Raw genomic sequence first — 24,948 nt, forward strand, 5'->3', positions numbered from 1 at the left:
CTCTAAAGGGTTTAGTGCGGTATTGATCAGGGGTGGGTTCAGTGCAGGTTCGGTAGGTTTTGAAGAATGTTGGGATTTTTTATTTAATTTGGTGTTTTAATTGTAATTTATTTGTATGTATTTTACGCTGCAGGTCAGCGTGCTGTGGTCAGGGTTTCTGTATTTATACAGGCTGCGCTTTGCTTACTCTCCAGATCAGTAGGAGGCAGTACTGACCCTGAGGCTGCTCTGCTCTTTCCCATAACTCCGAAACTAGAGGAGGAAGAGGAAGAATAGGAGGAGAACAACAACAGAGCGAAAGAGAGGGGTGCTTAAACAGTGGTTAAACCCCCCCTTCTTCCCCGGTTCTCCTACTCCTCGGTTCTCCTCCGGTATGTCTCAGCAGCAGCAGGTGGCAGCGGCGGGTGCGGTGGTGGGGGTCGGGGTCTCCGCGGCGGCGGCGGCGGTTTTACAGCCCCAGCAGCAGCAGCAGCTCAGCCAGCAGCAGGACTTCGACCCGGTCCACCGCTTCAAACTGCTCATCCCCCAGCTCAAAGAGAGCCTGCAGGTACTACTGACTTACTACTGACCCACTACTGACCCACTACTAACCCACTACTATTCACTACACTCTGAATGTCTCTAATTACCTATAGATATATAAACTGCTTATCCACCAGTTTTTTGTATTATTAGCTTGCTTTTCAAAGCCAACTTTCTAGCCCTTTCTAGTTACACTATTAGACCTTCTTAACTCTTAATGGACGTAAATGTAAACATTTTTGCATCATGTAATTTTGAAACATTTCCATTGGTAAATACCTACCAGATTCACTTTGTCAAAAAAGCTAAACTGAATCTCTTGGATTTTTTTTAATATTAAGCTTGATTCTTTTTGTTTAAAATGTAATTAATCTCTTGTTTTTCTCTGTTTTTTTTTTCTTCAGAATGTTATGAGCATCGCTTCACAGAATTTTGCATACAATACATCAATAGATAACGGAGTGTAAGTACAATGTGTGGACAAAGTTATGTACTCACACCAGCCTCTTATCCGAGACCAATAATTACAATTTCAACACCATATTTTACTGATCACTGATAAAGAAACTCAAACAGTTTGAAGCATTTGGCTCTGTGATGCACATAAGCATTTTTTTGTTGTTCAGGCTACTGTATTTATGCAGCTTTCCACATTGACTCTCCTCCACTTTTGGAGTAAGCAGCAAACTGATTGACTCATTGTGTTGAAGGATGAGAGTTTATCTTTGAACGGATGCTGGGTTATTCATTATTCATCAGTGGCTGCTGTACTTACTAATAACCTTTCTGGTTAAAAGCTCAACTTGACCTGATTAGCTAATAATTTACTGATTAGGCACTGTTACTTCTACACACTGTACATAAGGTTTGACAATGTTTAAAGATATTTTCACAATGCACAAAGAAAGGAATTGCATTTTAATACCATGTCAGAATATTGCATCAGTGGCTACAGATTCTTAAAAATACTGTTCAAATATTGCTACTCCAAACTTGCTATTTTATATACGTAAAGAGGTGAGATCTAGATTACTTTCTTAAAGGGACTGGACTAATTCCTTTTTTGCCTCGTGGGAATATATACTGGATTTCTATGAGATCTCACCTTGTGCTGTTAATGATCTCAAGGCAGTTCGGAGCACAGTCACCAAGAAATTCATTAGTAACACACTTCACACTTCGTCTGTGGGGAAATTCTTGCTGGTTGGTAGGGAATCAGATAATTATTTCACTTAATCATATACAAATTAACTTGATCTTGTACTGTATCTCTTCATTTTTAGTGACTGTTTCTGTATATGTAACCTTTTCAGTCTACTTGAGCTTATATTTCATGTTTTATTAATATTCTATATTTTAAGCTTATTTTTTTGTTTGTATATATTCTTAACATACTTTATCTTATTTATTTTTAATATTTTCTGTTCATATTATCTGGCAGACATTCTACTGCTAGTTGTACCATGTATGACGATATATGAGACAAATGTTTGAGCCTGAATATATTTTCTTGTATGTATTTGTAGGAAGAGTAACGACGCTACAGTTCAGCGCTTTGATAAGAGTTTGGAGGAGTTCTACGCTCTCTGTGATCAGCTTGAGCTCTGCTTGGTAAATGTTTTACATTCAGTTCTCTTTTTCTACAAACTGATGTAGGAAGTTGTTTTATCACTTTTTTTTTTTTTTTTTTTTTTTTTTAAATGTGTGTAGTTTTAAAATGTTAAAATTTTTCAGTTACAAAAAATTACATTTACTCAAATATAGTTCCAGTCAGGCTGGAGAGAATGATCTCATTTTGACCTTTTATTTAATTCTTTAAACATCTCTAGCTAAACTGAAAAATACAAGAAGTGCTACCTCAATGTAAATGTACATACTTTTTCTGACATTCATGAATATATAAGTGAGCACACGTTCATACAGAGACAGGTTTGTTTAAATTATTGTTCAAATTACAAACTGATACATATCACTAACATTTATTAATGTGAAAGTAAAGATAGACAAATCTGATATGAACAAATAATCTCAGTTGATTTAATGATATTATATAAGTGTGGTCTTACTGTTTGTTTGCTCTTTTAATATTTTCTTAAAATAAACATAGTTTTAAACCTCCAGTATATTAAGATCAGTAAATAATAGGGGTATGAATATTGGTATATTCCAGGCTTTCAGTCACTGTTGTTGTGGCAGCCATATTTAAGCCCTAAGTTTAGTGGTGAAAAATAAAATGATTAACTTTAAAAGAGAAACATCGGTACCTCAACAAAGTGGATAAAATAACTGTTCATAGACCTGATGTAGGTCTAACCAAATTCTAGCCATCTTAGCTTAGCCTAACCTAGTTTAGTCGTGGTGTTCTGTTGAGTTTTACTAATCAATATGGCATATTTTATGTGTTTTTTTTTCCTGTAAATTTTGTATTTTTCTGATGTTTTAACCTTGTGGGGTTATTGACAAGGCAACCAAATCTACATATATACCTAGATAATATATTGGTGCCCATTTCACCAGGTGAGAAATTATACAGCCCTCGAAAAACAGAGGTGTTTGGATTAAAAGCTGGAAGTTAAACTGGATAAGCTTTCTACTGAAGGAATGGATGGTAATTTCTTAGGTAAAGGGTAGCTAAGCTTTTAAATAGTCTAGAAGGGATTCTAGTCAACCAAGTTAAACTTTACATTCAGAATTGTGCACAGGTTGTGCTAGTGCTGACTAGCTAGTTTGTGCTACAGTTCTCAAAATGGCAGCTATATACAGCTCTGGAAAAAAAAAAGAGACCACTTGAAATTGAGTTTCTCTGAATTTACCAAATTGAAAACCTCTGGAATATAATCAGGAGAAAGATGGATGATCACAAGCCATCAAACCAAGCTAAACTGCTTGAATGTTTGGCACCAAGAGTGGCACAAAGTTATCCAAAAGCAGTGTGTAAGACTGGTGGAGGAGAACATGCCAAGATGCATGTGATTTAAAAACTAGGGTTATTCCAACAAATATTGATTTCTGAATTCTTAAAACTTTATGAATATGAACTTGTTTTCGTTGCATAATTTAAAGTCTGAACTTTTTTGAAATAACACTTTTGTTATTTCATCCATTTCTCATTTTCTGACAATAAATGCTCTAAATGACAATATAATATTTTTATTTGAAATTTAGAATAAATGTTTTCCGTAGTTTATAGAATAAAACAACAATGTTAATTTTACTCAAACATATACCTATAAATAGCAAAATCAGAGAAACTGATTCAGAAAATGAAGTGGTCTCTTAATTTTGTCCAGAGCTTTATATTGTGTCTTGCAATAGTATATACATTTTCAAAAACAGATTTTTAGTTTAGATGTTAAAATTGGTGTCCGAAGTGCTTTATTTAGTCCTATGTTTAAACCCCATCCACTATATAGTAGTGTTATACTCTGTAGTCAGAACCCACTGTTCTGATTGGATAAAAAGTCAACTTTTTTTTTTTTGCTCAGGTTTTATAAATATGATTTATCTTTATCTGTATTATGATGTGTTGGCAATTTTTTCCCAATGTACAGTCCTAATAAATAAGTGGAATTTGTCAGACGCTGGTGCAGAAACTGTATACTCTACTGTGTGTGGTTTAGGGGTGTCACGATTTTGATATTTCATCGAAATCAATCGAAATTATGTCATGGTCTCGAGCATCGAAGTCAAAAAGAGGATCGAGGATCCCTCCCGCAAATGGCGCAGCACAATGTAGGTCAAAGAGCAGCCCTTTCTCCAGAGAATGTGGACATTCTCATCTTCTTAAAGAAAAACTTGAAAATATAAAAATATATGTTAATAGTTTTGGTACCTTAAGGAGCATCTTTCTCTTAGATAAAGTTAATAATATATCTTTATTAAAGAAAAAAAACTTGTCATTCTCAGGGACCGAAAAAGTCTTATTTTCCATGTTTAACTGTTATAGTAGGATAGAGTTCAGTTTGTTAAGGCTCTAATTGTTCTTTTATTTTGTACATGACTGTTCCTGTTTATTTTTATTATTTATTTTATGTTGCACATTGCTGTTTTAATAGTGCACACTGCTGCTACCAAAAAAAGCCACTAGATGGCATTACATATATATCTTAATTAAATTATTTAAATTTGACCATTAGTGGCTAATATGGTGTATTACAGATCACTTGTCACTTTTTTGCATCACTTATATCAAGCCCACCTTTTGAAATAAGATATTGTAAATTTGATTAATCAAACCAATGACTGACCATAGACTAATCTAAAACTGGCATAGGCCTCTCTGCTGTAAAAAAAAAAAAAATTGAGAATAGAATCGTGACACTAAAATCAGAAATAAAATCGAATCGAGGATTTAAGGAATCGTGACACCTCTAGTGTGGTTGTGCGTTTTTAATATTCTGTATTTAACGTTTGTTTATCTCCTTCAGCGACTCGCCCACGAGTGTCTCTCCCAGAGTATCGACAGCGCCAAACACTCGCCCAACCTGGTTCCCACAGCGACCAAACCAGACACGGTCCAAACCGAGTCCCTGTCCTACTCTCAGTACCTCAGCATGATCAAGTCTCAGATCTCCTGCGCTAAGGACATTCACAACGCCCTGCTGGAGTGTTCCAAGAAGATCGCCGGGAAGGGCCAGCAGCAGGGCATCCTTTAACCAACAACCCAGCATCCAGGAACAGAGGGGTTTACACAACACCAATAAAGACGCTCGGAATATTATACTATGTTACATTTTGGTAGATTTGTAGGGGAAATAAATGCACAATTTTTTTGATAAACATTTTTCAAATGAAACTGTCTCTATCTGTTCTGTTATCAGTGTTATAGTGATTAGTTGATTTGCAGTCACAGACATCCCAAGTTGAAAAAAAATTACGGTATGCCTGGACCTGAACTTGATCACCCCGAGTCTTCTGTAAACGACCATGCATAACCCCATTCGTCATTATTGTTAAATGGGGTCCATAGGTATACTACTCTGGGAGAAATATTTTTCAAATTGCCCATTAAACAATAGATTCAGCATTCAGTCATGAGATAAACAAACCCAATCTAAAATGATATACAGGTGCTGGTCAGCGAATTAGAATAATTTGAAATAGTGCAATCATGAAATTCTTTGAATGCATTTTTTGTGCAGAAAGCAAATCAGGTGTTCACCACACCTGTCCTACTCGTTAGACTAATCACAGAACTCGTTACCTGGAAAAAAAATTGCTCAGCTGAGCTTTCCAAAAGGCCCATTTAGGCCATTTAACTGTGACACTGTTGTTTTATTGAATTAGAATAATGGAGAAACTGTTTCATTGAATTAGAATAATTTTTATTATAATTACAATCATCACTATTTTGTGGCTGCCCCCTTGGCTTGTATGACTGCCTGAAGTCTCCGCGGCATCGATTTGACCAGCTTGTCGCAAGTTTCCGCACTCACAGCTTCCCAGGCAGTGGCGATGTTCTGCTTCAGTTGGTCCAGCGTAGTAGGCTTTCTGTCGCGAATTTTCCGCTTGACGATGGCCCAAGGGTTTTCAATGACATTGAGGTCAGGCGAGTTGGCCGGCCATGCCAAAACTTCAAGCTGTTTTTTAGTGAACCAATCTTTGGTCGACTTTGCCGCATGAGCCGGTGCAAGATCCTGTTGAAATATGAAGTCTTCTTCGCCGAACTGTTCCTCAACAGTCGGAATCAGGAACGTTTCCAGAACATCTTGATATACGGCAGCATTGACAGTCTTCTTGAGGAAGCAGAGTTTCCCTACACCTCGAGCAGACATGCATCCCCAGACCATAACGCTCTGGGGAAACTTGACGGATCTTTTCACGCACTCGTGGTTGTAGGTTTCGCCACCACGACACCAGACACGAGGACCTTGGTCACCGAAGGAGATGCAGAAGCGTGATTCGTCACTGAAGACCACTTTCTGCCAGTCTTCAGCAGTCCACTCGCCGTGTTCTTTGGCCCACTTCAGCCGTTTCTCCATTTGTTTCTTGTTCAGCATCGGTTTTACTGCTGGAACGCGAGATTTGAAGCCGAGTTCGCGCAGACGACGGTAAGTGGTTGATCTGGAGACGTCAGCGCCGGCCTGCTTGTTCCACAAGTCGGTGAGCTCGGAAGTGGACTTGAACCGGTTGCTGACTGCGATCTTTCTCAGCTGCTTGTTGTCGAGAGCAGAAGTTTTTCGGACGCCGGAACAGTTGGTGCCCTTGCTGCAGTTTTTCTTGAGAGCTTTGCAGACGGAAGACTGGCTGATGCCGAGCTGCTCAGCAATTTTAGTTTGGGTCAAGCCTTGTTGGCGAAGGGCTTGAATTTGAGCCACTATTCCGGTTGAGAGGTCGCGCTGCTTACCCATGATTGATTTTACAACTTAGAAATTCTACTCAACCCTGACTTTATACTGCACAGTGAACACTCTTCACAGAAAACAAAAATTCAAGCATTTATTCTAATTCAATGAAACGGTTTCTCCATTATTCTAATTCAATAAAACAACAGTGTCACAGTTAAATGGCCTAAATGGGCCTTTTGGAAAGCTCAGCTGAGCACATTTTTTTCCAGGTAACGAGTTCTGTGATTAGTCTAACGAGTAGGACAGGTGCGGTGAACACCTGATTTGCTTTCTGCACAAAAAATGCATTCAAAGAATTTCATGATTGCACTATTTCAAATTATTCTAATTCGTTGACCAGCACCTGTATTACAGCCGCATCTTTGTGTAGAGAACCAGAGCTCTGGGCCTGGTAGATCTGTTCAGTAATCCATGCCTGCTTTGGACGTGAACAAGAACAATTTTTTTTTTTTTTTAAATATTTTATAGCGTGTATGGTGTAATCAATGGCTGAGGCTATAGTCTGTGCAGAAATACACCAATAAATTAGTTAATCACTGATAACAGAATGTATACTCCATCAGGATTAAACTGATCAACTCCAGCTAAAAAGCTCTGCTTATTATTACATTATATCCAGCAAAACATAAAAAAACAGAGTGAAACTAAACCATTGACCAGTGAGTTCAGCCCAGCGTTCTCTCAGGTTCAGTGTAAAATTAAGTTAAAAATAAAACAGTGTTTACAAATGCTAAACTCGACAAATGTAGGTGATTATCGGTAAGGACTGTTAGCAGTGTGTGGTGTTAAGTAGTTAAATGTGTGAGTGAGTGCGGGAACAGAATGAAGTGTTAATTTATGGTGTAGTTCGGAGATATGCTGATCATAAAAAATGCTCTGCTGTGTAAAAGCTGCTCTACCATCTGAATGCAGCTACTGTAGCTGAGCTCCAGTGATACATTTGAAGACCAGGCATGACAAGAAGTGCTACAACCTGGTGGACACATCCTTGGGAAACCCCTGCTGTGTATGAGCATTATCCTGCTGAAAAATGGCAGTTTTTCAGCAGGATGTGTCTGCAGGATGACGTGAACATATCACTGAACTATCACGCTTTCCAGATCATTTTTTTTTTTGGACAACAATTCAAACATTAAGCTGTGAGGTGTTATCTTGTTGTCTGAAATCAGCTATATTTAGCTCTGTTGATTGGACAGTTTTGTAAATACTTGTGAATCATTAATGTTTAAGAGGAAAGGACCCAATGACCCAGTATCTCCGGAATTTTGCAGAACCTTTTGCTGCAGGATTTAATGCATGACCAACATTATATATACACACACACACATTTCATTTTGGCAACCTCTTTATAACAAAAGGTGAAAAGGTCAGGTAAAGTCCAGTAACTGTTTTTACCATCATACAGTGCAACAAAAATAAAAAATAAATTGGACAGTAGACCATCACCATGTTTATATCAGATCTGCAATAAATAGCTTTAAAAGTTTCCAAAAGAAACAATGCATCTGCAGTATGACAGGGCATAGCCCTGTGCCTGGTTCTGGTTCTGCTGAGTCTGTGTTGTAGCTTCCAGTCCATAAGAACTGGCCTCCAGACCACCAGGATCAGAACTGGCCTCAGAACTGGGCTGCTGTGTTAGCATTGCTGAGAGCTCTGAGTCCCGGGTCGAGGCTGGCGGTGAGGCTGATTTGGTCCGATGTATTTCAGTGGAGTGTATTTGGGCTTCTCGATCAGGTCCGTCCCGAGATACGGCTGCAGAACCTCTGGAACCCTCACCACTCCCTCCTGAAATAAAGCAGAGTACAGTACAGTTACTGAAGCAGAGGAACAAACACCAGGGCTGCGAGAAAATACTGACATACTGAAACGTTGCAAAATTAGGTATTGACTTTCAAAAACATTTAATTGATTTTTAATTATTAGTTTAAATGTAAAGATTGTTGTGTGGTTGTGTGTAAACCTCGTCCACTAGACAGCAGTATAGTACTTTGTTGTTAGATCCTACATCAAATCCCTAAACTTAATAATTTATATAATACACCAACACAAATCAACAAAGTAATTGTGAAAAAGAAAGAAAATAATACATAATTTTTAAATCTATAATATAATATCTGTGGTCATTTAGCCACACTCATCCCATTCTGTAACTGTCTGATGTGTTTTAGTCATTTTGGCAGAATAGGAGGAATATGGATTGGCCATTTGGAAGAAGAAGAGATTATGAATGGGAGTATATTTATATATTTCTTGAATATATATTAATAAATAATATATAAAGTATAAATATAAAACACACACATAGATACATACATATAATTATAGCAGTCTGTAATAAAATAGTCATTTGTTCTGTGTAATTCAGGCACTAATTATTTCCACAATCCAATCAGAAACACTGAGCTGATCACAATAGCTCAAACTCTAAAATATATTTATACACATTCAAAAACTAAACACACCTTAGTCTGATGAGTCTCCAGAATGGCGATGATGGTGCGAGGAATAGCACATGCTGTAGCGTTCACCTACAGTAACACACACACACACACACACACACACACACACAGAAATGTGTTATTACAACAGAAAACTGCATGGCATAATATATTATTATTTTTTCTCAAATATTATGTTAATATATTTTAAGTATGTACAGTATTTTTGTATTAAACGGCCTGAACTTTGTGTACAATTTAGCAATGTGCAAAGTGTTTGCAAACATACCTCATATTTCAAAAAACATTTAGTTATCAATAACATATTTCTCAGAGGATATTAAAGATTGTTGTACTGGAATCTAGAACTGATTTGTAAACACACACACACACACACACACACACACACACACACACTCATGCACGCACGCACACACACGGCATGGCCAAAAATGCATATCACGGTATTTTTCTCAATTCTTACGGTTTCACAGTATTTTTATTATTTATTTTGGACATAAAATCCTCAGTGTGAGATATTTCTCAAAAGCTCTACTGCACAGTAAGACACAAGTTTAATATAAATTTACTATATATGTTATTCCTGAAGCCATTACAGGCATTACAGTATTTAAATCAGCCCTAATTTCCTTATTTCTCCTTTCATACATTCAAATCATTCTTCAAGCTACAGTATTAATATATTTAAAAGGGCTGTAGATACAGTTATATTTTACTGGGATAAAAACACTCATACAGTGAGAAACAGAAGCAGGAGCTGATTTCTCTGCAGGAAGGACGAAACTAGACCAGTGTTTGACAGGGCTGCGTGGTCTTCTCTGACGGTTCTGTTCTACACGGCGCTCCGCAGCGCCCTCTAGTGGCATGGCGGTATGAGAGAAATACATACCGGTTCTAGTTCCCTGTGCGGTATACTGAATTAACCAGTATAGACCACTGATGTTGTTTATGCCCATATTTGGGACTTCTTTGGGGTTCTGTGTCTAAGCCGTCCAAGTCAATACGCGATTTGAATGGGCTTTTCAAAAACTGGCCTCTGTCACATTCTGTGGTAAATAAATATGTTCAGAACCCTGTACATTTTATTCTGTGTACATTTACCTCCTAAAGATCACTGGATCCTCTGAATTTCAAGATCGTTTAAGGGGAGTAATCAGACAAATGCTAACTTTAAGCTAATGCTTAACTGAGGTCACAGCACCGCGGCTGGAAATGACCCCGGACTGGATTCTGCACAACAACAGCGAATTTCGGTCAGAAAGTGTTTTGGATTATTATGCTTCTTCACAGAGGATCATTAAAGCATTTAAACAGGTGAAAACTCTTTCAGTAATGGTGAGCAGTGTGATGTTGGGCAGTGTAGTCTGTGTTACAGCTTTAAAAAGCAGATAATAAGAGAAAATGGCTCTCAGTTCGGCAGCGCTTCCCTGCAGGTTTAGTATTTAATTACGGTCATTAGTTTATACTAATTACAACACCTGACCCAAATAATCACCTAACAACTAACTAATCAACTAATCAACTAACTACCTGTCCTCACTGAGGCGACAACAACCAGAAACACCAATTTATTTCACTGCATAATAAAGAGGGTAAATGTTAAAAAGTGTTACAGCTGGTTCTGGAGTATCACTGACCTGTTTTAGTGATTGTATGGTGTGACACTCTCAGCTCTCCTCAGTAAGGGCAGTTAGTTCATTATTAGGCTCAGCTGTGTGTAAAAAGCTCCTAACCTACGGCCGGAGTTCTCTGGTGTTGCGCCGAAAAGAGTCCCCTGCTAATCTCTGCAGCGGCGCCGGTAGGTCAGTTCACTCCGCTGTAGCATTAGCTTAAAGTTAGCATTTTTCTCATTCCACTCTTAAACGATCTCGTGATTCAGAGGATACAGTGATGTTCAGGAGTAAAATGTACACAGAATAAAACATACAGAGGTCTGAACAGATTTATTTACCACAGAATGTGACAGAGGCGAGTTTTTAAAAACCCCATTCATTTTTCTCATAGGGAAAAAACGCTTACACACGGAAGCCGTACCAGCACTACAGAATGATGCACGACTTCAGTGGTATATACCGCCCAGCACTAACACACCGAAATTAATCATACCCCTGGCAAATTTTTAACTTTGGTTTTACTAGGAACTTTTATTTTTACCAGAAATGACATCATCTCCCAGAAGATAATAAGATGAAGTACTGTATAAGAGTACAAGTACCGTACATCATTGTGGAAAACAAATTATTCCTCAGCTTTTATTCACATTTTAACAAAAAGTTAGCAAACTCTTAAACTCTGTGTGAAAATCCAAAGTTATATACCTTTTTAAAATAGTCCAAGCTATTCTACATCATCCTAATTATCCTAATTCATTAGGAGCAGCTGTTTTTATGAACTCAACAGTTGAAAACAGCAGCTGTCTGCTGTTGGTTTGTGGACAGTCATGGCTAAGACAAAGGAGCTCACTAAGAACCTGTGGCTGTTTCATTGTAGCTGCTTACAAGTCAGAAAAGGGATAAAGGCCACAACTTAATGTTTTCATGTTTCAGTGACTACTGTGCAAAGTATTATTCAAAAAGCACCCAAAAAGAGGTTCTGCACCGTGTAAAAACTGATTGAGGACGTGATCGGAAGACACTGGCCAAGAGGACAGTGAGAGAGGTGAAAAGGAACGTTCCTGTATGGATTCGATAAGTCTTCTTATTAGCTTCAATATTAAATTTACAATGTAAAAAAAATAATAATAAAGAAAAAAAAGACATGGAATGAGAAGAGGTGTCACAATTTAGTAGCACCACTCTGAGCCTGTATATCAGTAGAGTATTATATAGTGTGAGTGTTGGTGGATCAGACTGTACCGTGTGAGCGTATTTCAGGCTGCCGTCGTTTCCCTCGTACAGGATGTTCAGTCTTCGGCTCTGAAAGTCAGTGCAGTTAGAGGCGCTGGAGATCTAGTGGAGAGTTAGGAACAGTGAGGGAGACACGCCCTGAGAAAAGCTAAACTAAAGGTTCTTAGTTACAACACAGTGCACTAGTGCTTAATAGTGCACAGAGTTTGGTACTTCAGTTCATCAGTTTCAGATCAAAGCTAGCTGGGGGCCTATTAGAGCTTTTTAAAGCCTTTTTTTAAAAACTGTTCTAATTTTCTATGATGTAACCACCCACTATCATTTGGTTTACTTCAGATTTACAGCATTAATACTACGACATCAGATCTAGAACTGTACGATAAATCATATTTTAGTTTTAGTTTTCACTATTGACACACAAAAAGAGCTCTGAGAACGTTGAACAGAACATTTACTGTTCCGATTAGAAAAAAGGAGGAGTGAGGCCACAGTGAACGAGCATCCTCCTGTTATACCATAGCAACCACCTAGCAACACCCAGCGGATTTGAAAAAGAAATCAAAGTGGTTATCAATTTCAGGTCAAAACTAACTGTCAAGTCAAGTCAAGTCATTATCAACCGCTTCATCCATTAAGGGTCGCGGGGGGGTGCTGGAGCCTATCCCAGCCGGCATCGGGCGGAAGGCAGGATACACCCTGGACAGGCCGCCAATCCATCGCAGGGCAGACAGACACAGACAGACACACAGACACATTCACTCACACACTCACACCTAAGGGGCAATTTCAATCAAGTTCCAATTAGCCTGAACGTGCCGTCTTTGGCCTGTGGGAGGAAACCGGAGAACCCGGAGGAAACCCACGCAGACACGGGGAGAACGTGCAAACTCCACACAGAAAGACCCGGGTCGCCCCAGCCGGGAATCGAACCCAGGCCGTCTTGCTGTGAGGCGAAAGTGCTACCCACTGCGCCACCGTGCCGCCCCAAAACTAACTGGTGGCCTAAGTTTTTAAATATAAATGTAAGCTTTTCTAATTTACACCTAAGCAACATATAGGATCTATGTAAAAAGAAAATTAGCCCTACTGCCAAAAAATAAACCTAACAGAATAAAAAATAAATATAAATAAGTGAAACTAATTTAGTTCTGACTGACCCATAACACTAAATAATACATTATCGGTAAAAATGTAAAAACACCTCTATTGTTAAATTGTCCAGCATCAGTGCTGTATGGCCCAGACAATCTGTTTTTTTTTTATATTTTATCTGATCAACGACTTTATTACTGCACTTCACCTGTCAGACCTCTAATTCTTCCCTTCACTGCTGAAACTGAGACTTAGTACAATGTTGAGCTGAGCTAAAGGTGTCATTGCCATGTAGGTCAGCCAGCCCTCTTCCTGTAGCAGGTATTAATGCATGCATGTGGCGATGCATCGTAAAAAAAAAAAAAAAAAGCTATTTCTTGAAAAGCTCAGACAATGAAAAATTACAGAGTACTGACCTCTCCAAAGCTGCTCCGACCCGGCATCCACGCCTCAATATCGTACTTCCTGTAGGCTGGAGGACCCAGCTCCTCCGTGGGCATGTCCAAAACCCTACAAAAGACAATACACTTTTAAACACATTTAAATCCACTCTCATGGGATTTATGTGTATAGTAATTAGCAGCTGTTTTGACATCAGCAACACTGCAAAGTCCACAGCTTTACCTACATCTGTCTAGGTAAAAATAACAGTTTTTGTTTGAATGATACATTGACATATAAAAATGAAAAATAAACATGATTAGTGCTAATGTAAGTATAAATTAATAATTAGAATTTATAAAAGCAGAAGAGTGGTATAGAAGGAGTGAGGTATATATGTGGAAATAATGTGTACTGACCTGTAGTGGAGCTGCAGAGAAGAGAAGATCTCCTTCTGTAACGAAACAAATTCATCCAGCAGCTGAGAACTCTCCTCCCCAGTCTCGTTCTCCACCACCCCGAACATCTCCACCTGCACAGAGAGAACACCACCCAGCCTCACCTCACATACCTTACAGCAGGACTAGACCATAACACAATACTATATTTTAGGGTATTTTTGCGATAATAATATATTTGGCGATATGACAAAAATGATTTAATGATTTTCCTGAATATATTACCAAACATACCAGGACTCTGATTTCATATAAAATAATAACAGTGTATCAAAAAAAAAAAACACCAATCTACCACAAAACTATTTGCTTCATGCAAACACAAAATAAAATCAAAAATAAAAAATGCGTGTTTGTGTGTGCTCAGCGCACAGCAGAGTGGAGAGAAAGTGGACTGTATTGTGTGCGTGTTTGACTGTGTGTGTGTGTGTGTGTAGTGTATGTGTTTCAGCTTTTGAGAGACAAACTTATTTTTCCAAAAACAAAAACTATTTTATCTTTTAGGGGTGCTGGGAACAGCTACACCAAGGGCATATTCCAGTTTACTTCATCCAAACAGCTAACTGAACAATTAGCATGCAAGCTAACTTTGTAGTAACAAACAATAAAGTATGTGAGGATAATACAGGGGTTGGACAATGAAACTGAAACTGTCTTGGTCACAGATGCACCAGCAAGACGTGCACCAACAATTTGTCCTCTTTTGAACTCTGGTATGTCAATAATGTTGTGTGCATTGCAATATTTGGAGCAGAACTGTGCTCTTACCCTGCTAATTGAACCTTCACACTCTGCTCTTACTGGTGCAATAATGTGCAATTAATGAAGATTGGCCACCAGGCTGCTCCAATTTAGCCATGAAACCTCCTACACTAAAATGACAGGTGTTTCAGTTTCATTGTCCAACCCCTTTATATATTATAAATAATATTGTTGTGTGTGTATAGTGTGTGTGTGTGTGTGTGTGTGTGTGTACCTTGTTAAAGTGATGAACCCTGTAGAGTCCCCAGGTCTCTCGGCCGGTGTCTGTTTCAGCTCTGTAACAGGTGCTGCTGCACACCGTCCTATAAAGGTGGACGACATGTTTATATTTGATCATATTGTGAGAAATGTGCTTATTAATTAACAACTTGTTTTAAAATGCATATCAATCGTATTAAAAATCCAGCAGACACTAATAAACACTAAATTACGCTTTATCATCTGCTCATTAGTCTTACACTAGTGAACTGCAGAGTGAACAGAGTGTAGAAACTCACCCAGCACACAGTCACACTTACCTAACTGGCATGTCCTTTATATTCACAGCATGATCCATAAAATAACCTGCAGAAAAACAATAACAAAACATTTAATTGTATTCAGTATAAACTACAAATGGGTGGATCAGTGTTGTAAACAAGCCAAATCAGCTTCTCATCCAGCACTAAAAACTCTAAAAACTAAATCGTTCTGGCTCCTGCTGTACTGTAGGAGGGGTTAAATGTGATTAATCTGCAGTGTTTCCTGCTGGTTTGTGTGGTTAGTGGTGTTTGTTAGCTCTGCAGTGTTTCTGTGCTAATAGGCTGAGTTATGCACTCTAGAGAGGGTTATCCAGTACTGGGCCTAAACTCGTTATTCCCATTCCTCCACAAGACACGTTAATCTTACACATTCTAGACATATGCAGTGACAAGAAAAAGTATGTGAATTTTTGGAATTTCATCGTTTTCTGCATAAATTTGCCATAAATTGTGATCTTATTTCTGAAAGTTTACAAGGTTTTTTTCTCTCTCCTGTAAAGTTGCTGTTTTGGAGATGAGTGTTTTTTTATTGGACAGCAATGACAACACTTTCCCCAATAGTCTAAATATGTATGTGTAGTATCGCTTGGTGTACACGTAACCATGACAATGACAACGAGCATTATATGATGCCAGCCAGCGCAAGAGGAGCAACAGCAACATGATAACTAGCTACGTTTCCAGAGTTTGCAGTTGGTATGTTTGTTTCTTTAACAGTTTTAAAATAATGGCAGACTCAGGACGACCTAATTTACATTTTCTTGTTAAAGAAGGGGCCACACAAAGAGCTTACAAAGCTTACAATCATAATGTGAAGATGAATTCTCAAATGTATCAACATTCTACAATTCTACAATTCTACAGGATAATGTGAGAGTACCTTTACATCAGCTGAAAGTCTATCGAAATTGGGTGATGCAGCAGGACTATGACCCAAAACACCAAAGCAAGTTCACAACAGAATGGCTTAAAAACCAAAATCTGGGTTTTGAAGTGGTTAATTAGAGCCCAGATCTCGACTTGAAGTGAGATTGATTTCACATACTTTTTCTTGCCACTTCATGAGTTTGAGAAATGGTGAATTAGAAACAGGCCAATACTGTAGCCCTGATCAACACTGGCTGTTAATAAGTAAGTGTCTGCAGTCGTGCTCTAGCTCTGTAGTAACTGCAGCTTATTGTGGCATTAGAGGCTACACAGTGATCCTCATTCAGAGCTGCTGTAATCATTAACCTCTCAATATGATCTGATCTGGCTAATATAGAAAAATATCAATGGCTAAAATCATCTGATACTGATAGACAAGCTAATCGACCTTTCAGTCTCTAGTGAAAACAATATAATAAGGTTTTAGCACTAATTCAGTTTAATTTCGAATACAGTGCCGCTCCTAGACGAAATGCAATCCTGAGCATTGTGATTTGCTTTTAAACATTTGCAGCGCCACACAGTGAAATACAATACTATTGAGCTGAATGCATTTTAAGAAGGTTTTTGTGCAGTTCTGACACTAATTCAGTGTATTGTTTTGAAAATGTAAATTTTAAAGAGATCAGGAGCAGTAAAATGTAATGTAATAGTGGTTTTGCATTTCACCTTGTCATGTATTCTGCATGATAGTGAGGAAAAGTAATGCATCTTGTGGATTGCATTTACATTTTTCCACAGTAATGTTTGTTTTTCCATACCTACCAACTACCTTGCAGTTATTGCAGGAACTGCAATCTAGTTTTTATTTTAGGTCCAGTGATTTTGTCCGATATCTGATAATACTGATATCGGATCAGCACACCTCTAATACAAAATGATCTGTGGCTCTCTCTCACCTGCTATACCAACCTCCCCAGTGCCCGCCAGGTTCAGGTCTGGGAAGTGGGCCGGGTCCAGAGAGTAAACCTGAGAGTGGTGTGCGTGAGGCTGCATCCCACAGCCCTCCTGAGAACACAGAGACAGAGGAAAGGGTTAACAGTTCCTGAGGCCTGAACTCTGGAGCGGTTCACTTGTGGTGAGAATGTGATCTGGTCTCTATCCGAACGAGCTATCAAATATGCTTTTTTTATTTGAGCTATACTGCTGATAAGGTGCAGTTTAATCTGATATAATAGCCAGATAACGCTAATTATCATAAATGCTGTGCCTGTTGTCCATGCTAAGCAGTTTCACACTAAACGCCACATGTGCTAGGTCACTGCTTGCAGTTGCAGGACTCGGTTTACTACATCTGTGCTGCAGGCCCCTTTAAAAACAGTGCGTTTGGAAGCGCAGCAACAAATTTTCAGTGTTCTGTGTTAAAGCAGCTTCACACTCCACAGATATACACACTGGAACACAGAATCTTCTCACTTTATTTACTTTCTTGCTCCCTGCGTGAGACAACTCTGACCAATCAGAGGAGAGATTGTGCTCGCGTGGTTCTTTGGTGTATATTTTTGGTGCATTTAGATTTATGCCTGTGTGAAACCAAACCAAACAGAAGGAGAAAAAACACTTCAAGTAAACAAACTCATCAACTGATCAGTACCATAGAAACTAACTACAGGTGTGAAAATGCCCTAAGACAGGATGTAGTAATGTTGTTTAGTCGATCAGTCACTAAACTGCAGAGTAAAACCAAAACTAATCAACTAAATACAGAACAGAATACAATGTAACATTAACGGGTTACTTACAAACACGACTCCTTTCAGCATGTCTGGAACCACCATGGGGATGAAACCCTGCAGCGTAAAGACAGACACTAGTTCTCCATTTGTTCAACACACATATTTAACATTACAGTCAAGGGTTGTGCCAGGTTATCTGCAGGCAGAGGTGGAAAGTAGCAAATTACACTTACTCACGTTACTGTAATTGAGTACATTTAAAAAAAAGGAGTCATTTTACTTTTACTCAAGTACATTTTGACAAGTAATGTACTTCGCTACATTGAAAAACTCCCCGTTACTGAGTAAAAAAAATGCTGGGAGAAAAAAATAATTGTATGAATAAAAAAAATTTATAATAATTGCTGCGGATTCGCCGGCGCACGGACGCTCACACTTGGAATAACGAGGCAATATATGCAAAATATGCCCCACAGGACAGAGCTGTCAGCTTTCAAAACTTCCACATCAAACCTGAGAAAGCATGTGGGGGTAAGTTATATTTATATTCTAAATTCACTGGTTAGCTGTGGAATCAAATAATTAAAAGTAACTATGTAACTTTTATTCAAAGTACATTTTAAATTGAGAACTTTTTTACTTTTTTACTCGAGTAGATTTTTAGATGGGTACTTTTACTTTTACTTGAGTCGAATTTTAGCAAAGTAAAGGTACTTTTACTAATTACAATTTGTCAGTACTTTTTTCACCTCTGTCTGCAGGTATGGGGAAATTAACTGTAAGACTTTAAGACTTTTTAATTTCGCTAAGAGAGTAAATTAGGAACTCTCACAAAAACAAAACGCCTCAAAGTACGCCACCAATATTAAGATTACAGACTTTACAGTACGCTTTGGTTCCTGTTTTACCAATATTCCAAATAAATATAAATCAAGTTTTACACAAATAGAACTGTTCATACACTGATAACCGGTGCAGCAGCAGTTCATTGATATAGCTTATATTCACAGTAATAATAAAGGTACAGAATGAGTAATATAATATACATATTTTTTTGCGCACAATCAATAAACGTCTGTTTTCTGGACTATTTACGTACATAAGTTGCACCGGATTATAAAACCATTTTAAGAGACAGTAGTATAAGGAAGTTCTAATTCAGCAGGTCTCACCGCTGGGTGGTGATGGTGGGGAGTAGCTAACTAAGTTAAGAAAGCTAAGCTAAGTAAACAAAACTATAATAAAAAAAGACTTTTAAACGAGCACTGGATGTTAATCTACACAGATTTCTCACTTTAAAAATGTTTATTTGGGTGAGTAATGTGCTTCCATTTATTTACAGTAAGCTTAGATTCCTGAATTTCTCCAGCACTAGGCTGGAGTATTAGCATTAGCGGCTAACCGCTCCAGCAGTTATAGCCGAAGCATGCTACAGGCTGATAATACTTACCTCTGAAAGGGGAAATAGCGGTTAGCGGCTAATGCTAATGCTACTCCAGCCCCGGTGCTGGAGAACTAAACTGAAACTCCTGAATAACACTGCAATTTGGCGAAGTGGCTTTACTGCTCCTCTTCTTTAAAACAAGGTGGATATGCTGAGCCTCAGACATCACTGACCCGTTTCTGTAGAAGGTCCAGAGCGAAGTTCTGCAGGGCGGTCTGGAGTCGGGCCCCGGCTCCCCTCAGGTAGTACGACCTGTGACCCGATACATGTGAAAGACGCCTGCAAAAAAACACAATCCATTCAGAGAGAGAGAGAGAGAGAGAGAGAGAGAGATAATGAGATGGAGAGATGGAGAGAGAGAGAGAGAGAGAGAGGGAGAGGGAGATGAGATATGCACCTCTGTCTGATGATGTCGAGTTGCTCTCCGAGCTCCAGGTGACCCTTGGGTTTGAAATCGAACTCTGTGGAGGAAATTTTACCCAAATTTAATATTTACTGCCAGCAGTAAGTTTACTCACCAAGCAACACATCCGCTAGTACCAGGGGTGGGTATCAACAATGACTGTAATAAAAACTGTAATTGAAATATTTATGAATAAATCGAATCAATCAAATCAAATATTTAATGGAATTGGTATCTTTTGAATCAGATAGATTCAGTAAATCAGTGTTGAAGCCCTCGTTAATACAGTGTAAAAAATCAGACAGACAGAGAAATGTCAGATGCCACAACTGATCTCCAGATACTGTACCTGCCTTCTGTCCAACCATCTCAACCACCCTCGCCTGGCTTTCATCTCCAATGGGCTGCAAGATTAATAAATAAATTAGTTCATTAATTAATGCTGGTCACTCTCACAGGGATTCTTGTAATTTAGCATGACAAGACAAACGTTCTGCACTTCTAAATTAAACACAGATAAACAGAGATAAACAGAGCCAAACTAAGTTAAACAGGGGTAAACAGAGATAAATAGAGGTAAACACAGGTTAACAGAGGTTAACTGGAGTGAACAGAGGTAAACAGAGTCAAACAGGGGTAAACAGAGTTAGGTAGAGTTAAATAGAGGTAAACAGAGATAAACAGAGTTAAACAGAGGTAAAACAAAGTTAAACAGGTTTAAACAGAGTTAAACAGATGTAAACCCAGGTAAACATGGGTAAACACGGGTAAACACGGGTAAACAGAGGTGAACAGAAGTAAACAGAGATAAACAGAGCTAAACAGGGATAGACAGGTAAACAGAGGTAAACACAGATAAACACAGATACAAACGTAAACACACGTTAACACAACAAAACACAGTACACTCTGTCTGTCAGTGATGAACCAGTGATGACTGGGCCTCTTACCGTGTCCGGGTGGGTTCTGTTGGGGAGCCTCAGGGCCTGGAGGTAGTACTGCTCCTCCAGCTGGACCTGCTGAGGATATAACTCACTGAGCCGGACTCGGATCCCCCGCCCCTCCTCTCTCGCTGCCTTATACTCCACCAGCTGCAACAACCAGAACCCAAACACCCAGATCATCACACCCACAACATCACAGGTTTATGTAACGATCATTATTTAAACCTTTCCTCTTTTAAAACCTTAGCCTGGACAGCTGGGTCCCCCTGGATAAGTTGGGTGTGAAGATTTGTTGTTTGATATAAATTGTCTATAATAAGCATACCATGAGCCCTGATTATCAGGTTAGCAGAGAACTGGAATATGGATGGACAGGGCTAAACTGTGGTATGGTGTAGCATACCGTGTACAGAACATTCTGAAACTCTAATTAACTACGTCTGTGCCTTATTGTATCGTATGCAATAACTTGGCAAATATTTTTGAAAATAAATAATCGTAATATTGTGATGAGTAATATGAGTAATATATTAATAATATAAGTCTGTTTTGTATTTGTTTTGTTATTTACTGTATTTACAGTTCATATGCAGCACTATATATGATGTACTTTATCTGAGTGCTAGATTTGTGTTGTTAAGTTACTGTTAACGAAATTTACAGATAATACTAAAATAAAACATGAATTATTAATAATAATATTATTAAGTATTTTGCTGTGGTAGTATATTTATAAAATGATTTAAATACATGTTTTCTCATTTTGCTAAGAATATAATCACAAAAAATACTGTGATATTATTTTAGGGTCATTTCAACCAGCCCTAGTGATAACAGAGTATTACAAATTAATATTAAGTAAATCATAACTTACATCAGGTGGGACTTTTTGGCCATGCTGCTCCTGTAAGAAATATAGAGATGAAAATAAAATATCTACTCTGAACTGAACACTATTTTGTTAGCTTTTCACACTATTAAATCTTAAATCGTATAAAACCTGTGATTAGAGTACGAGTTTAAATCTTTTTCATGTCTCTATTCTCAGGCTTAACATTTTTAACTCTGCTTTACAGATAAATTATAGTAAACAAAACAAGAGAAATAAACAATAAAGCTGCAGAAAATTGCAACTGTACATAGTGTTAATTCCATGTGGTTCTGCTGTCTTATTAAAAAAAATTACTTATTGCTACTATTAGCAAAAAAAAAAATTAGCAAAAAAAAAAAATTCAGTTAGACTTACTAGTCAGGAAAAATATACAGTGGCTTGCAAAAGTATTTATACCCCTTGAACTTTTTCATATGTTGTCACCTTACAACCACACATTTAAATGTATTTTATTGAGATTTTAAGTAACAGACCCACAGAAAGTATCACATAATTCTAAAGTGGAATGAAAATTATACATGGTTTTCTAACTTCTAATCAAATAAAAATCTGTAACATGTAAAGTATTCAGCCCCCTTATATCAATACTAAGCAGAGCCATCTTTTACTGCAATTACAGCTGCATGTCTTTTGGGGTATACCTCTATCAGCTTTGTTCATCTAGAGACTGAGATTTTTTGCCCTTTTTGTTCTTGTTTACAGAATAGCTTAATCTCAGACGGGTTGGATGGAGATGGAGAGCATTCCCACAGCATGATGCTGCCAATAGGGCAGCACGATATTGGAAACATTTTACGTCGCATTATTTTAGTTTTCTGCAATATATATCACAATATTACACAATGCATGTCCCGTGGCGTCACCAGCCCTGCCCCCACCCTGTCTCACGACAGAAATACGGACTGACCGAGAGCTGAGTCAGCGCTTTAGAGTTATCTAAGCACTCGAAACCCGAGGAAAACAGCAAAACAACGCTAATCAAGCATTTAAATGGCCTTTTAAAAGGTAAAAAAAAGAGTGTTTTTCTGAGATTAAGAGCATGAATTCAGCTTTGGACAGGCCCCCTTCACTTTACAATGATGTGCTACTTTGTGTTGGTCTATCACTTAAAATGTAATAAAATACATTTAACGTTGTGGTTGCAAGGTGTATAACATAACATAAAAATATTTAAGGGATATGAATACTTTTGCAAAATACTGTAAATGCCGAATAAAATTGTTCCCATCAACTGCTTTACAGTCAAATTATAATACTATCTGAGGTGGAACAAGGCTTAACTAATCAACTATCAGATAAAATAATCAACAATATAAAATTTGTAAAATATGATCAAGACCCATTGTGGAGAAACAAATACAGACCACCAGAGCTCGAACCACAGCGCTGACCCGCTTCTTCTTCTGCTCCAACTCCTCCACCTCCTCCCTCACCTCCTGCAGCCGCTCCCACACATTCACCTGCTCCCACACACACGATCAGAACAGAACACAGGTCAGAACACACACACACACACACACACACACACACACACACACACATGGTGCCCCCTTCATGACTTTTTTTTTTTTTTTGTCTCTAAATGTTTTAGATCTTTAAATGTAAATATTACTCAAAAACAAAACAACAATCCCCCAAGCCTAATAACAGGTTGTTCCACCCTTAGCAGCAACAACTGCAATCAAGCATTAGCAGTAACTTGCAGTGAATCTTTCACAGCCGCTGTGGAGGAATTTTGGTCAAATTCTTTACAGAATTGTTTTAATTCCACCACATTGAAGGTTTTTCAGCATGAACGGCCTTTTTAAGATCATCCACAGCATCTCAATCGGATTCAGGTCAGGTCTTTGACTAGGCCACTGCAAAATCTTAACTTAGTTTTTTTTCAGTCAGAGATGAACTTGCTGGTGTGTTTTGGATCATTGTCCTGCTACAATTCATGGTTACATTTATCACAGCAAGTCTTCCAGGCCCTGAAGCAGCAAAACAGCCCCAGACCATCACACTACCACCACCATGTTTTACTGTAGGTATGATGTTCTTTTTCTAAAATGCAGTGTTATTGTCAAGCCAGATGCAACGGGACACACACCTTTCAAAAAGTTTAACTTTTTTCTTGTTAGTCCAAAAAATATTTTCCCCAAAAGGCTTGGGGATCATCTGGGTGGTTATTTGCAAATTGAGATGAGCCGCAATTGCTTAGCAGTGGTTTTCATATTGGCACTCTGCCATTCAGGCTATATTTTTGCCCAATCACTTTTTCATTTTGGAGTCATGAACATAGACCACAGGGCTATGTAGGTTTAATAATAAAAAACTTAATTTAAAAACTGCATTTTGTGTTTACTTATGTGTTTTAATTTTTAGTAATATTTAAATTTGTTTGATGATATGAAACATTTTAGAGTGACAGACATGCAAAAAATAAGACATCATGAAGGGCCAACCCCTTTTTTCGACCACTGTACCTGCTCACACCACACAAATGCACAATAATTAATAATATATAATCCACAATACAGTTGGTGTATAACAATGACACTCTAAATCATCTAAGAATTATTTTATTAAATAACATTGAGTATTAACAATAATAAATTATTATTACTTTTTTTTAGTAGTAGTTTCCATCTTTTCATTAGTAGTAGTAGTAATACTGTTTTAATTATTAATATTAATAGTAGTAGTATTTTATTATTATTATTATTATTATTATTATTATTATTATCATTACTATATACTAATTCTGGTGTTTCCCTCTGTATTGTTTATACATATTTAAGCTGTTAATATTAATATGAGTTAATATGAAAACTGCTGATCTGTCTGAATTGATCATTAATTCCTCCGGTAATTTAACTAAATCTCACGATCTTCTGCAGGTCTGCAGGACCGAACTCCCCCCGCCGGTTCCGGAGCTCGGAGATCAGCTGCTCGGGCTGCTCGCGGACCGGCCGCATGTCCAGCTCGGGTTTATCGCTGTAGCCCTCCCGCACATGCTCCCACAGGCTGCTCCGCACTCCGCCCGAGGAGCACCGCCGCCCCGCAGCGCCCTGCCCGGCCTGAGGGCGACCCCGGCCCGCAGCAGCCCACAGACACACCGCGCTCACCCGCCGGAGCGCGCTGATGGAGGACGCCATCTTAACACAGCGGCGGAAACCAGACTACGGAAGCCGCAAACAGACAAAAGTGTTTATACAAGAGAATACCCACTCGACAGGCTGCGCACTGACGCAGTACGCGCTTTCAGTAAATCCTTTTTACCTCGGACCAA

General features: G+C 38.3%; 2 protein-coding genes across 2 annotated transcripts; one reads left to right on the forward strand and one right to left on the reverse strand.

Moving 5' to 3' along the window:
• Positions 1 to 216: 216 nt before the first annotated feature.
• On the forward strand, positions 217 to 5,317 carry med29 (mediator complex subunit 29). Its single transcript, XM_022675554.2, has 4 exons — positions 217 to 547; positions 927 to 985; positions 2,049 to 2,133; positions 4,950 to 5,317. The coding sequence occupies exons 1-4, from the start codon at positions 374 to 376 to the stop codon at positions 5,175 to 5,177; spliced, it is 546 nt and encodes a 181-aa protein (XP_022531275.2). The 5' UTR covers positions 217 to 373; the 3' UTR covers positions 5,178 to 5,317.
• A 2,806-nt stretch (positions 5,318 to 8,123) lies between these two features.
• On the reverse strand, positions 8,124 to 24,840 carry sars2 (seryl-tRNA synthetase 2, mitochondrial). The gene is made up of 16 exons (XM_022675510.2): positions 24,545 to 24,840; positions 23,039 to 23,134; positions 21,657 to 21,686; positions 20,789 to 20,929; positions 20,188 to 20,242; positions 19,833 to 19,896; positions 19,609 to 19,714; positions 18,058 to 18,105; positions 17,215 to 17,323; positions 15,386 to 15,431; positions 15,082 to 15,169; positions 14,067 to 14,179; positions 13,683 to 13,776; positions 12,184 to 12,276; positions 9,332 to 9,397; positions 8,124 to 8,654 (listed from the first exon to the last, which is right to left on the reverse strand). The coding sequence occupies exons 1-16, from the start codon at positions 24,812 to 24,814 to the stop codon at positions 8,505 to 8,507; spliced, it is 1,569 nt and encodes a 522-aa protein (XP_022531231.2). The 5' UTR covers positions 24,815 to 24,840; the 3' UTR covers positions 8,124 to 8,504.
• Positions 24,841 to 24,948: the final 108 nt, after the last annotated feature.

Source organism: Astyanax mexicanus, chromosome 18, assembly GCF_023375975.1.
Source record: "Astyanax mexicanus isolate ESR-SI-001 chromosome 18, AstMex3_surface, whole genome shotgun sequence".
In the NCBI taxonomy this organism is placed as follows: Eukaryota; Metazoa; Chordata; class Actinopteri; order Characiformes; family Acestrorhamphidae; genus Astyanax; species Astyanax mexicanus.